General features: G+C 34.9%; 1 protein-coding gene across 1 annotated transcript; it reads right to left on the bottom strand.

The window, feature by feature from the left end:
• Nucleotides 1-2,427: 2,427 nt before the first annotated feature.
• nherf4b (NHERF family PDZ scaffold protein 4b) lies at nt 2,428-10,882 on the bottom strand. The gene is made up of 12 exons (XM_053485596.1): nt 10,839-10,882; nt 10,058-10,101; nt 9,240-9,267; nt 8,881-8,945; nt 8,475-8,686; nt 7,685-7,889; nt 6,577-6,713; nt 5,569-5,773; nt 5,045-5,241; nt 4,447-4,686; nt 3,784-4,005; nt 2,428-3,701 (listed from the first exon to the last, which is right to left on the bottom strand). Exons 3-12 carry the CDS (start codon nt 9,251-9,253, stop codon nt 3,561-3,563), a joined length of 1,638 nt encoding a protein of 545 aa, XP_053341571.1. The 5' UTR covers nt 9,254-9,267; nt 10,058-10,101; nt 10,839-10,882; the 3' UTR covers nt 2,428-3,560.
• Between the last annotated feature and the right edge of the window lie 2,060 nt (nt 10,883-12,942).

The raw sequence follows: 12,942 nt of genomic DNA on the forward strand, positions 1-12,942 counted from the left end.
AGAAGACCAAGCCAGTGCCTGGTCTAAATTCACACCGCTCGAACAAAAAAATAAATAAATAAAATACATGCTGTAATTTGTATCTAATTGAAAAAAACAAAATAAAAACAATAAAATCATGTGGTTTTTGTATTTAAAAGAATATAATATAAATTTTTCTTTGACTTGAAATAAAGCGCTTAAATAATAAGTGATGGCGCTTTATTGGATTACTAACACTAAGATCTGATGTAGAAGTAATGACGTCCGCAAGGGGGCGCCTTCCATGTTTTCAATGAACTTGAAACAGCTCATTATTTTGAAGATTTACCAAAGATTTTTTCAGTTATAAGCTTCAATATATCACAGTTTTTGAGTGCTTTGATTCATTTATTATGGTTAAACATGTAGTTATCGCAACTTGTGCAATTCTCAAAGTACTTCATATGCCGCGGCATAACACACACTCACTCAACATCTATACCACTTTATTCTGCATGGAGCCTGTCCCTGACTTATGGCATGAGGCAGGGTACACCCTGGACTGGCACATAAACACTCACATGCTCATTCACACACTACGGGTAATTTAGGAACACCAATTAGCCTGATCTTCAATGTAAGGTTTCTTTGGACTGTGAGAGGAAACCAGAGTACCTGAAGGAACCCAAATTTTTATAAAGTCTATCGATGTCTGTCTATCTATCTATCTATCTATCTATCTATCTATCTATCTATCTATCTATCTATCTATCTTTTTAACCTTCTATCTATTTGTTTCCTCCATGGCCAAGGACACTCCTCTGCCTAAAAAGGCTCATTCAGTGAACAATGAAGATGGTGAGAATAGGGAAAGGACAGAGTTTTTAAAACTCTGATTATGGACAGGCATAGGGTGTAGGGTGTAAATACAGTATGGACATAAAGTATAGGGTGTCCACAGGTGTTGCTTTCCTGGTGGACCTGTGAAGAGTCTTGAAAAAGCATGAAAAATAGCGGACAAGTAGCGGACTAAAGTAAATAAGACCTCCACCTCTGTTGTGAAATGGAGTTTTCACTTACACATAGATGGCTTCCTATCTATCCTGTCTGTCCAAGATCGGTATATTATCATTCTCAAATGTGTGTCCTTTAGTCATTTAGTTATTAGTCTAACAAATAGAGATGTTGTTTGCAGCTATTGTGCAAATACTTTTTATCCACACACACTAAAAAAAAATAGATAGGCGGTTAAATCAACACTAAGGAAAACAGTCTTCTACTAAATGAAGTGGGTTGTGTGTCACCGTGTTGCTATTGAGGTAGATGCTATGCAAGAACTTTTTGACAGTTTTTCATTTGCTATGGACCAAAAAGGATGACACTGCATCATGAAGAGGTCAATCAAGAGCATGAAAGAGCTCATGAACGCAGGGATAGACTGTTCCACAATTTACAAGCTGCTATTATTGCAAAAGCACAATCTCCTTTGAGCTTTCTGGAACAACTAAGAGCATGTGGGCAGAAATTCTAAGGGTCCTGTGGTGTGTGTGTGTGTGTGTGTGTGTGTGTGTACGAAGGCACTAAACAACTAAGTGATTTAAAAAACAGAAAGGATAGGAACCAGTGAAGATATTATCAAAACAAAATTATAATAAATAAAAATTATAATATTATAATAAAAAGTAAATTATTGTTGCTAAATATGCAAAGACATAATTTCCAGTAATATGGAAATTATAAGGGTATGTGCTCTGCTGGACGTCTGGCCACATATATTAATAAATTTTAAACCAATATCTCACATGACCTTAATTTTATTTATTTATTTGTTTATTTATTTATTAGTAACAAACAAGCAAAGTCTAATACATTGTCTTTGGTCCTTTTGACAACAATAGTAAAAACTATTTGTGACTTCACACACTGGCAAATTATTCTTATTTCAAATATATTTTAAAATATAATCCTTGTGTATGTCTGCATATAGGTTTTGAGTAGTAGTCTGAATTGTACTGAAAAAAAGTATTTCAGTCATACAGGAATTAACTACAGATGGTCTCTACCTCAGTTTTATCTTTTGCATGTGAGCTGAAAGCTGCTCACTGTAATAACAGATCTTATAAAAACTGAGTACATGTTTTTACAAATTAAAAACTTCAATCAAATACTAATAAAACATTGTGTTATTAATGTTACTTTTTAAGAGAAGAAACCCTTATTTTTTCACATATACAGTACATGACAGCATGGTGTTTTTTTTTTTTTCACAAACCCCAGCTTGTTAGAAAGTTGGTGTCAGGGCAAATTAAGGCTCAGTCCTGATATGGCATGTCTGGAGCAGAGAGGGTTAAGCATAAAAAGGCCCAGCACAGAATCATTTTCATATTATGACACTTGTTATATAATCCTGTAATCCACATAGTTTAAAGTAAGTAGAAAGGTGTGTACAGGTGATAAGAGACTGCACAAAGTTTCAATATCTTTATTAGAAATCTGGACTTTTACCATTATGCAATGTGCTGGCTGGAATTTAGCAACAAAAACATAAATAGGTAAAAAAATACAAGAAAGAAATGCTGTTTTTGTAAAGAGTTCTAAAATTAAATGAAAGTAACATAAACAAATGTATTCAATATTATATATATTCAATATATTCAATAAATGTGTTAAATAGTTTTAAAATGTCTTGAAAGCCACAGCAATATTTATTTGCATTACTATTGTTAAAATAAATATATATGGGGACAGGAATGCACAATATATTTTCTAGGCAATATAATTAATTACATTTAATAATTCTGAGCAAAATATTTTAAAATGGGTCACATACGCTACATATAAATATGATCACATGTTTTATGATTGTTTTCGGTTGTTTCTCTGACCAAATAATAATAATAATAATAATAATAATAATAATAATAATATAGAGATAAACATTTGGTGAGTTCAACTTTTTGCAACATATATTGGTATCCCTTGAGTTTTAGGAGTTAAATCCCACATGTGCAAGATATATATTTTTTAAATTTCATAATTTTGAAATGCTAGGACCATTGGGTGTGAGGTAGAAATCCACTTGCTTACTGTCTAATAATTTTGATTCATACACATTTTCACATTAAATACAAATTTCCATCATTTTCTTTGCGACAATGACAATTGTTAAACGTTCTACACAAATAAAATTGGATTGAATTTTCATCCCAGGGCTTTATGCACTCATACAGTCACACCTACTTTAAAATAGCCAAACCACATCTGTTTTGGGGCGGTAGGAGAACCTCAGAGGAAAACCTTGCATTGACGTAAACATGGATAAATCATGGTGAAATATGAAATTTTAATTCACAGCTTATATTTTGTATACACTACAGAAAATAAAATAGTTAATGTGTGGAAATCAAATTTTTATCTGCAAGAATTTCTTGCTATGAAACGCACTGTGTAGATAAAATATAACCTTGAACCTAAAGCAACATCAAAACTCATTTCCACAAATTTCCACAAATTTTGAGTAAACTGAAAGTAAGATAGAAAGTATAACATAATGAAACATTAACGGTGCCTTTGCATTTATTTGGTGAATCTACAGTAATCTAAAAATCCCCCCCAGTGAAGTCACACGTTTCCCAGCATTGTTGTTCCGTAGATCCACAATCCGCATTTCCTAAATCCTCAGGAAGGAACTCGCTGGAATCTGACTGCTGTGTCACAGATGAGCTCTCGTCGTCCTCGACCTGGAATAAAGTAAGTTGATTCCTATATAATATCTGTGTGTGTGTGTTTTGCGTGTTTAAATAAGTTTTCTGTAAATCATACCTCATCAGAAGTTACTTTTTCAGCAGTGATGGGATTTTCATTCTTTTTCTTCCTCTCGTAACCTGGACTGTCCATCACTAGCAAGGAGAGAGAGCTGCCTCCTTTTTTCATGAGTAAAATCACATCTTCTAAACACTCATCCTCAACATTCTGGCCATTCACCTCCAGCAGTACATCACCCTGCAGGAGGCCTGAACTTTCAGCTGGACCTCCAGGTGTCACCTGCATAGAGTAGATTAGAATAGAATAGAAGTAAGAACTAACACACCACAGGAAATATGGTTCTAGGAAAATAATTAAGGGTGGTGTCATGGCAAAGTTAAATGAAACTTCTGTGAAGTCATGTCCTGTTCTCCTGAATGTATTGTTCTGATCCTTGCATTTGGAACTATTGTCTGAACAGTGCTTAAAAAAAAAATTACAACATTTTATTTGGAATAATATAATATAATATAATATAATATAATATAATATAATATAATATAATATAATATAATATAATCAATGACATCAAGTTATGCTATCTGTTACATACGTTATGTTTTCCATGAATCATCTGTTTCCTGTGATAATCTCCATCCTTTAATCAAATCTACTGATAAAATCTTTCCTATGTCTGGCCAAAGACAGTGCCTGTTCAGGGGACAGAGAACTGCTCTATACCTGGTTGATAAAAGTGCCAGGTTTCTGTTGGACCCAGCCCAAATGAAAGCCGAATCCCACGGGGCTTCTCTGTAGCACACACAGTCTTGGTTTGGGCTTGACTTCCAGCTTCTCCTGGGTTTCCTCTGAGGACTCTAACAGCTTAAGAGCTGCTGGACTCTGTTTCTGCAAAATCGACTTTTCCTGCTGTTTCACCCCAGAGTAATGGTCTTCGCAAAACATCAGCGGAGACAGACCCAGCTGAGTAAATATTAAACAAGACAGGCGAGAATAAATAAGTAAGTTTAAACCTTAAAATCTAGGATTATACAAAAAGCCCAGAAGACAATAATGGAAATTTATAGAATAGTTAAATTAAAATATAAAAACATGCGACCTGGGACCATTTTTTTTTTTTGCTTGTGTTTAAAGTGAAAAGGGATAATTACAACCTCTGCAGTAAAATACATTTAAAATGTGACCAAATTTTTAATGTATACTGTGAATATGCTAAATTAATACAATTTGATTGTATTACAGTAATGTAGCCCTTAAATTATTGTATAAGAAATAATATTCTAATATTGTGATATATTTCTGATCTGTCAAACTTACGCACCTTTTTGTAGAAATCTTGGCCTTCATGGGTTATAGTGGTGAAACTAACTTGCTCTCCACTGTCTCTGATTTTGCTCACCACTTTCTCATGAGACAGATAATCAACAGACTCTCCATTCACCTCCAACAGAATATTCCCATCCTTTATATCTGCCACTTCTGCCGGACTGCCTACGTCAATCTCCCGCACCATATGAACTGGACACATGCAAAGATATGGAATGAAATATTATGAGCAGCCATAACTGGACTTTAATGATAGTTGGCTTGACTTTTTCAGCTCCAACCCTACTGAAAACTCCATTTGCAATTTCACCAATAATTAATTAAATATTGCAGTGTAATGAGTCTTGAGAAAATTATGTCTTGAGAAATGTTTAAAGTTTTGTCATATGATATTTTTGCCATATTGACCAGCACTACTTATTGTTGTAGTATTTCAAAATGCTGTGTCACATGAAGCATGTTGTAATGTAATTATCACAATAACAATAGTGCATGCATGCTCGAATGATTGTCTGTCACCTTGGCGTCCTGTTGACATTTTTTCATGCCTAAGCAGGAAGCCGTAACCGTCTGGCCCCTGTACAAGATGCACTCTCTTGGGTTTGTACGGCATGCTCTGGGCGTCAGCCATGGCTGGCAGAATGGCCATTTTCCTACTCATGTAGCTCTGCTCAGTCTTGGTGTCTACCACCAGCACAGTCATGTGATCACTGCATTTCTTCAACTAAACAGAAGATATCATAAAAATTAAGATGCATAAGATATTAGCCAGTAGAAATCCTATGAAATATTCGAAATATTTATGACTAAATAAAAAAAGGTGTTCTATTAACTTAAAAATCTCTATTCACTTAAAAAGGAAAAAAAATAATATAGTATTAAATCCCTAATTAGAGAATATATGAGGGGGGTTCGAGTCGAACAAGGACTTGTGAATGAAAGCATTAACTGATTGACATTCACAGAAGACTTTATGCTCACATGGTGATGAGACGCTCAGCTGCAGTAAAACATTTAAACAATGTAAATGTTTTAAAGAAGGCCAGTAAATGAGTTCTTGGGAGGCCAGCATTTCAGACAAGAAGCAGACCAGTGAAATACTTGCATAAGTGCATTAGTGTAGCAGAGGATTATATAAAGAAAAAAGCTAGTTTTTGCTCTCATGACTGATATATTCTGTTATTCCACACAATCAAAATTCCTGGTTTGACTTAAATGCCAGTTACAGTTTTAGGCACCTAAGTCTCTGGATTAGTAATGGGACGATTAAGTAAGTAATCCTGGCAAGTTGTAAGTGTTAGGACCTTAGGGAAAGCCTATAGCCCACATCTGGTCAGCTCAGTTGTAAGTGTAATACATTTTTAATAATGTGTCTGCCAAATAAATAAAAGAAAGTTGATTGATTCATTGTATCTTTTTGCAATTTTATTATTATAAAAGAAAAATCAGTTGCTGTGGCATCCGAAGTTAATCTCTTACTCATAGCAAATTTTAATTATGTTATTAAATAAGCAAATACGTGCCCACCATCTTGTTAATAGCAGAATGTGTGAGTTCACAAGCCAAGGCGCCATTGATCCAAACCAGCCGGTCTCCTTTTCTCAGTCCTGCCTTCTCAGCAGGGCCTCCAGATACTGGAGTTATAGAGAATTTTCCTTTCTCACCTGTAGAGGGCACACATTGCATAAAACTAATACACGATACTGTATACTGTGTTAGAACCTTAGTATGATTGCTGTCATGCATTATATATACAGTTGGAAAAATAAGGGCCACAAACTTGACTGCATTACACCTACTGTACATAATATTGTCACCTGTCCCGATTTTCCCAGAACCCTCCCATTTTTATCTGTCTCAGGAAAATTATGGTCCAGGACACATAATATCCTGTTTTCATATCATTAATTATCATTGATTCTCTTGCAGCTATATTTGATACATTTATACATTTTCTTGAGCTATGATATAACCTTGTTGATGTGTAGTGGGGTGTATGTGGCAAAGGAGAAGGCTGATAATGCTGAAGGTTTTGAATTGCGGAATGTTTGCCTTGATCTTTAGGAATTCTAATTAAAAAGCTTTTACGTGCCACAAAATTCAATACTCTAAGTTTATTTTATTTGATGTGTGTGTGTAAAAGTCATCCCACAGGAGTCCCCTCCCTCGTCTTACTTCACCTTCACACACATGTATGTGTGCACGCACAACACACACACACACACACACACACACACTACCGGAAAACTGTTCTGTCAGGATTCTTTTAAAAGATAAAGTGCGTGCTAATTAGTTTTATTTTGTATTAATTATTTTTATATAAATATTTTTGGGTTGTGGAACAAATCATCAGCATTTTCATTATTTCTTATAGGGAAATTCACTTTGATGTACGAGTCATTTCTGTTTCCGGATATATATATATATAGACCATAATGCAACTGCAGGCTGATTAACCCAAAATTAACCCTTGTGATTCAAAAAGAGCATGGAAAAAAAATAACTGTTTTATTTAGCATTTTTTCTTTTACTGAAAAAGGAGGTATCTTGTTATCTTATTTTGCTGTCAAACTGTATTATTCTGTATGATTAACCGTATATTCTGTAAATAGAGGAACCCTTCAGGATTACTTACCCTCCACAGCATAGATGCTAAAGCCCAGTCCGCTAGTAGGGTTTTTGATGATATGGCAGAGACGAGGAGGCTTCCATTCCTTACCACGCTGAGCTTTGCACAGTTCCTTTAGATTCCAGCCCTGAGCCACAGCTTGCTCATATTCATTACTCCCCAGCAACAGGAGGCACAGCTGAGGGCCACTCACCCTGATCCTGCGGACAACCTGCAAAATACAGGCAGAGAGAAAGGCAATAGAGCAGAAAGGAAAGATAAACTTTAAAATCCTGTTGATAATAACACTTCTGAGACTGAAAAAAGAAAATGCAAAATCATTTATGTTGTTTATGTTAAATAGTGCAATACTATAATATAATGAGATTTATATGGTGTTATAGTTTAACTAAACGTGAAACAATATATATATTTTCTTTTACATAAAATGCTATTTATTTTTCTCTATTTGTATGATAATTAAGCAAATCCCTTCATAAACTCAAGTTCACATTAACAATAACATTTTACTTTTACAATGTAAAAATCACAAAATAAAAGGGCATTACACAGATCTTGAATGTAGCCATTTTTATCGGTCAAGGACATGTCCAAGCAGATTTTAGACTAAAACAAGTTTGGGAAAGACTATTGTGGAAAACAACAACCCATTTAAGGTCCATGCTACAAAGAGTATTACAAAAATGATACATTAACTTGTAGCTAGGTTGTGGTGTGATAAAATAGCTTAAATCCCAGATATCTTTCTCAGCATGGTTGGCTAATCCACATGTACTCAGGATTCTTGTTTTCTCACCTCCATATGTTCAACATCATCCACGAACTGTTCATTGACCTCCAGAAGACGATCGCCATCCTTCAGTCCACTCCTTTCAGCCACCCCCATTAATTCTACTTTCCTGATAACATGGCCTGGTCGTCCCTTCTCCAAGTGCAGTGCAAAGCCGAAACTCTCCCCCTCATCTCTTTTTAGCACACACACCCTGGGTAAGGGGCCGCTAACCTGTCCTTTATTAAGATTAATAAATGTTAATTTTAAGATTAATAAAATCTTAAATCTGGCATAGTGTACAGTGAATATATATTATAACATGTTCTATAGTCATGCAATGTTCATTTTAATAAGAGGTTCAGTGTATTCATTTTACAATATAAAAACAGTACAAACAAAAAGGTTTTAGAGTTAACAAAACTTTACATACCTGTATCTTCCTCAGTGACAACCATGGCTGGATTGTCTACTCCCTGCTTCGGATTGAAGACCAATCTGCTTAGCACACATTAAAAGGAGAGATCATGCTCATGATAAGTGCTCATAATTTTCATACTAAGAGCCAATGAAATAAAAAAGGGTCCCCATAAAACAATAAAACAGTCAGCTATCATCACAATCATGAACACACACACACAGACAGGTAGAACATTATACAGAATGATATGGCAGTATGTCTTTCCACATGCCTAGGTAAGCAGGTCCAAAGTTGAATCTTCAGCTAGTGTGTGAAGGTATGAAACTTAATTAAAACGTTAAATGTAAAATCAAAGATAGGTTGGAACTTACGCAGTCAATTCCATGGCATTTCTTAGCACTACAGTGAAACAGAAAAAAATCTTGATTAAGGAAAGGGAAATTGCAGAAAGAAACTTACAGAGTTACACAAACCACAGGATTATATTAAAATCTGTAAACAAAACGCACTAGTCAGACACCAGACTTATGATTTTCATAGTAATGCATTTCATTTAACTGATCCCAAATCAGTCGATCTAAACATACTAGTACATTTCTGCTTTGTATAACACCATATAACTCTATCTAATGTATCCTTTCTGTTTTATAAGGGATAACATGTAAGTGTCAGACTGACACAAACCAAAAACTGAAGGTTTATGTTCCTATATCAAATCTTTGTTATTGTTTTTTTGTTGTTGCTTATTTCTTAGTCAATTTCCCTTGGAATTTCTGTAGTGAAGTCCAAATTTCATAGTAAAGGCCCTCTGTGTTATGACATCGCTAACGACATGATTACACCTTCTCAATGTTAAGGATTACAAATTACAGAATTGATGGAATCTTTATACTTTGATGTAAAAATATTAGCACTGATTATCAATCTGATTGTGCCACTAGAAAACAATCGCTGTTTGCAGTTTGTTGTGAGGAAAAATACTGTATGATGAGGGGAAAGCGTAAACATACATAGAGCTCTTTATGTAACATCATCGGTAATGTAACATACAGTACATTTGCACATGTTCAAAACAAAAGACTGTATTTATTACATCATGTTACACAATGTTACTATGCAAAAAGAACAAAATCAAAGCTTGACATTTAAAGCAGGCTACAAACATATTATACATATAGATTCATCTGACCTTTGTTGTGCACTGTACTCTGAAACCACGAAAATGTGCAGAGCCTCAAGAGAAAGAAATTAGTTTAAACATCAAACCACTCACTATGTCTTAGATAAGGCAATATACTAACCTGAATATAATAATGTAAAATGTTTGTAAATGGCATTGGATGTGAAGTAATCATAGCATCCAAGGTTACCGGTCAAGCCACATCCAGGATAATATAACTTTAAAATCATAAAAATTATAAGATTATTTATTTCCTTTTGTTTCAGACCAAAGATGGTTTTAAAGCTAATGGGAGGATATGACTAGACCCAATACCACTCAAACTTTTCCTTTCAGCTCATCTGAATTCTGATTTACTCAAAAAATAGTTGTTGCACTTAGCTTGAAATCATCTCTACAGTACATATAACATCGGTTTTAACACATTAAGAAATGTTCAATGTTCTCATGTTCAACATATACACAAGTGCCATGAAGTCAGAGAACATCAATTTGAACATATGCTGTACTTTATCATTTTAAGGAATTTTTCGGCTTATGGATCCAGACATTTGAGCCACCCTGTATCCTATCTCCGAACATCATGCTGACACATTGTGTTACAAAAAAGACGAAGAAACAAATTCACACTTTGTATACTTCTAAATCTCTCTAAAAAAAAAATTAACTATCATCAAATCAGTACAAATAATACTGAGTCATTAAGTACATAATAATAAGGTAATGGAGTGAAAACCAAAAGAAAAGCAACTCATGACTCACAAGCAATGATAGAAAAAAGTCAAGTTACCGGTGGATTGAGGAAGTCTCATAATTGTTGGACTGTGTGTGAGTGTGTTTGTAATTTGTTTCCACTCTCTGATCTCAAAAAAGCACCTCCTCTTTCAGGGCTACACGCGGAAAAGGGCTTCATTTAATGGTTAATCTCTCTCGCTCACTTTCTCTCTCCCTCTGTCCCTGTGTGTATATTATTAATAAGGGAACATTCTGTATTCCTACACACACACACACACACACACACACATACAAAACCTACTGTAAACATAAAGGCTGACTCTGATGTAATTTATTGTTTATTCCTCTTACTGGAACAGGGTGTAATCATAAATCACAAATAAAAGATTAACAGCCCTCATGTCTTCAAATCTCCAATTCTCTTTTCCTAAATATTCCTTGTTCTCAGCATACTTTAAAGTGGCCTTGTTAATGTTATTACGGTGTGTTTTAGAAGACAAAGCACAAAATATATACAGGCACCCCCAGTAATAATTTAACAGAGCTCAAATTCTTAACACAGTTATTTGCTTGTTGAGACTGAAGCTGTCAGTGATTAAAAACATTAGAGGATAGCTGATATACAGTAAGAGCTGATATAAGGTTCTTACATTGGTACTATATATAACTGACGTTGGACGAGAAGGTCTGGCCCGCAATCTGCGTTCCAGTTCACTCCAAAGGTGCTGGATGGGATTGAGGTCAGGGCTCTGTGTGGATCAGTCAAGTTCTTACACGAGGAACTCATCAAACCATGTCTTTATAGCTGTTGCTTTCACACTGGGGACTTCCCCAAACTGTTGCCACAAAGTTGGAAGTATATCATTGTTCAAGATTGCCATTACTGGGGAGAAGATGGCCTGATTAAAGCACCTGAATTTGATAGTTAACAGGTTTGGCCAAATACATTTATCCATATAGTGTACATATACTTCAGAAGCCATGCAGCTCACTGTGCTGCCCATTGAGGCCACATTAGCTCCCTCTGGTGGAGATTCAGTCTACTTAGTGGTAGCTGTGTAATAGTAATTTAGGGATCATGGTTCAAAAACTGACCTGTTGGAAAACACTATTAGCATCTTAAAAGCAGAACTGGATTTTCTTTCTTGAAATTGGAGCATTTTAGACAATTTCCATAAGTTTTCCCCCCTACACTTCGGCTAAAAAAATTTTGTCACACCTTCTAATTCCATTCCTTTAAATAATTTATTAATTTCTTCCACATTTGGTCACAATAAAAATAACGTAATTCAAGTCTCATTTGTGATTATGACACTAAAGTTAGCTGATTTGTTGCTAATCTGTATCCTTGCATGTTAAGGGTTAAGGGTTCGATTCCCACCTCAAGGTCTGTTGTGCGTGGAGTTTGCATGCTCTTCTCATGCTTAGTGGGTTTCCTCTGGGTACTTCGGTTCTCCTGGACAGTCAAAAGACTAGCAGATTAGGCTAATTGGTGTTTCCAAATTGCCCATAGTGTGTGAGTAATCTGTTCATTTTAGCACAGTTCAAATACACAAAAAGTAAAAATAAGACTTGCACAGTGGAACCTTGGATTACGAGCATAATTCGTTCCGGAAGTGGGCTCGTATTTAAAAGCAAAATCAAAGCAAATTTTTCCATAAGAAATAATGAAAAATATTCTTTTTTGTTGCACAGCCCCCCCCCCCCCCACACACACACAAAAACATAAAAAATAATTAATACAAAATATATAGTAAAAATAAAACATATTAACCTGCACTTTACCTTTAAAAAAAGTACAAATAAATCCTGATAGATAAATGTCTCCGTTTATGACACTCGTGTGTGCGCATAATAAGTTTAAGTTAAGCCTTTATTTGTCACATACACATTACAGCATACACTGAAAAAAATGAACCTGGCTACATGTTACATGTACTAAAATGTAATATGTGATTTGTACATACTAATTTCATGTTTCCAAGATGAACATGAATAAATTATGTTGTATTTACATGAAATTCAACAACTTAACATTTATTAGATTTAATCATGTTGAGATAAACCAAACAGATCTTGTCACTATGAAAACCGGAAATATCAGATCAAACATCGCGAGAAGAGAACACAGCGTGTTGAGAAGACAAACTTTTGGCGGG

Source organism: Clarias gariepinus, chromosome 24, assembly GCF_024256425.1.
Source record: "Clarias gariepinus isolate MV-2021 ecotype Netherlands chromosome 24, CGAR_prim_01v2, whole genome shotgun sequence".
NCBI classification, from domain to species: Eukaryota; Metazoa; Chordata; class Actinopteri; order Siluriformes; family Clariidae; genus Clarias; species Clarias gariepinus.

Coding starts and splice junctions, on each gene's coding strand:
- nherf4b (XM_053485596.1), bottom strand. Junction 8,687..8,880: donor TGTCACTGAGGAAGATACAG/GTATGTAAAGTT, acceptor ATCTTAATAAAG/GACAGGTTAGCGGCCCCTTA. Junction 5,774..6,576: donor ATTCTGCTATTAACAAGATG/GTGGGCACGTAT, acceptor TCTTCTGTTTAG/TTGAAGAAATGCAGTGATCA.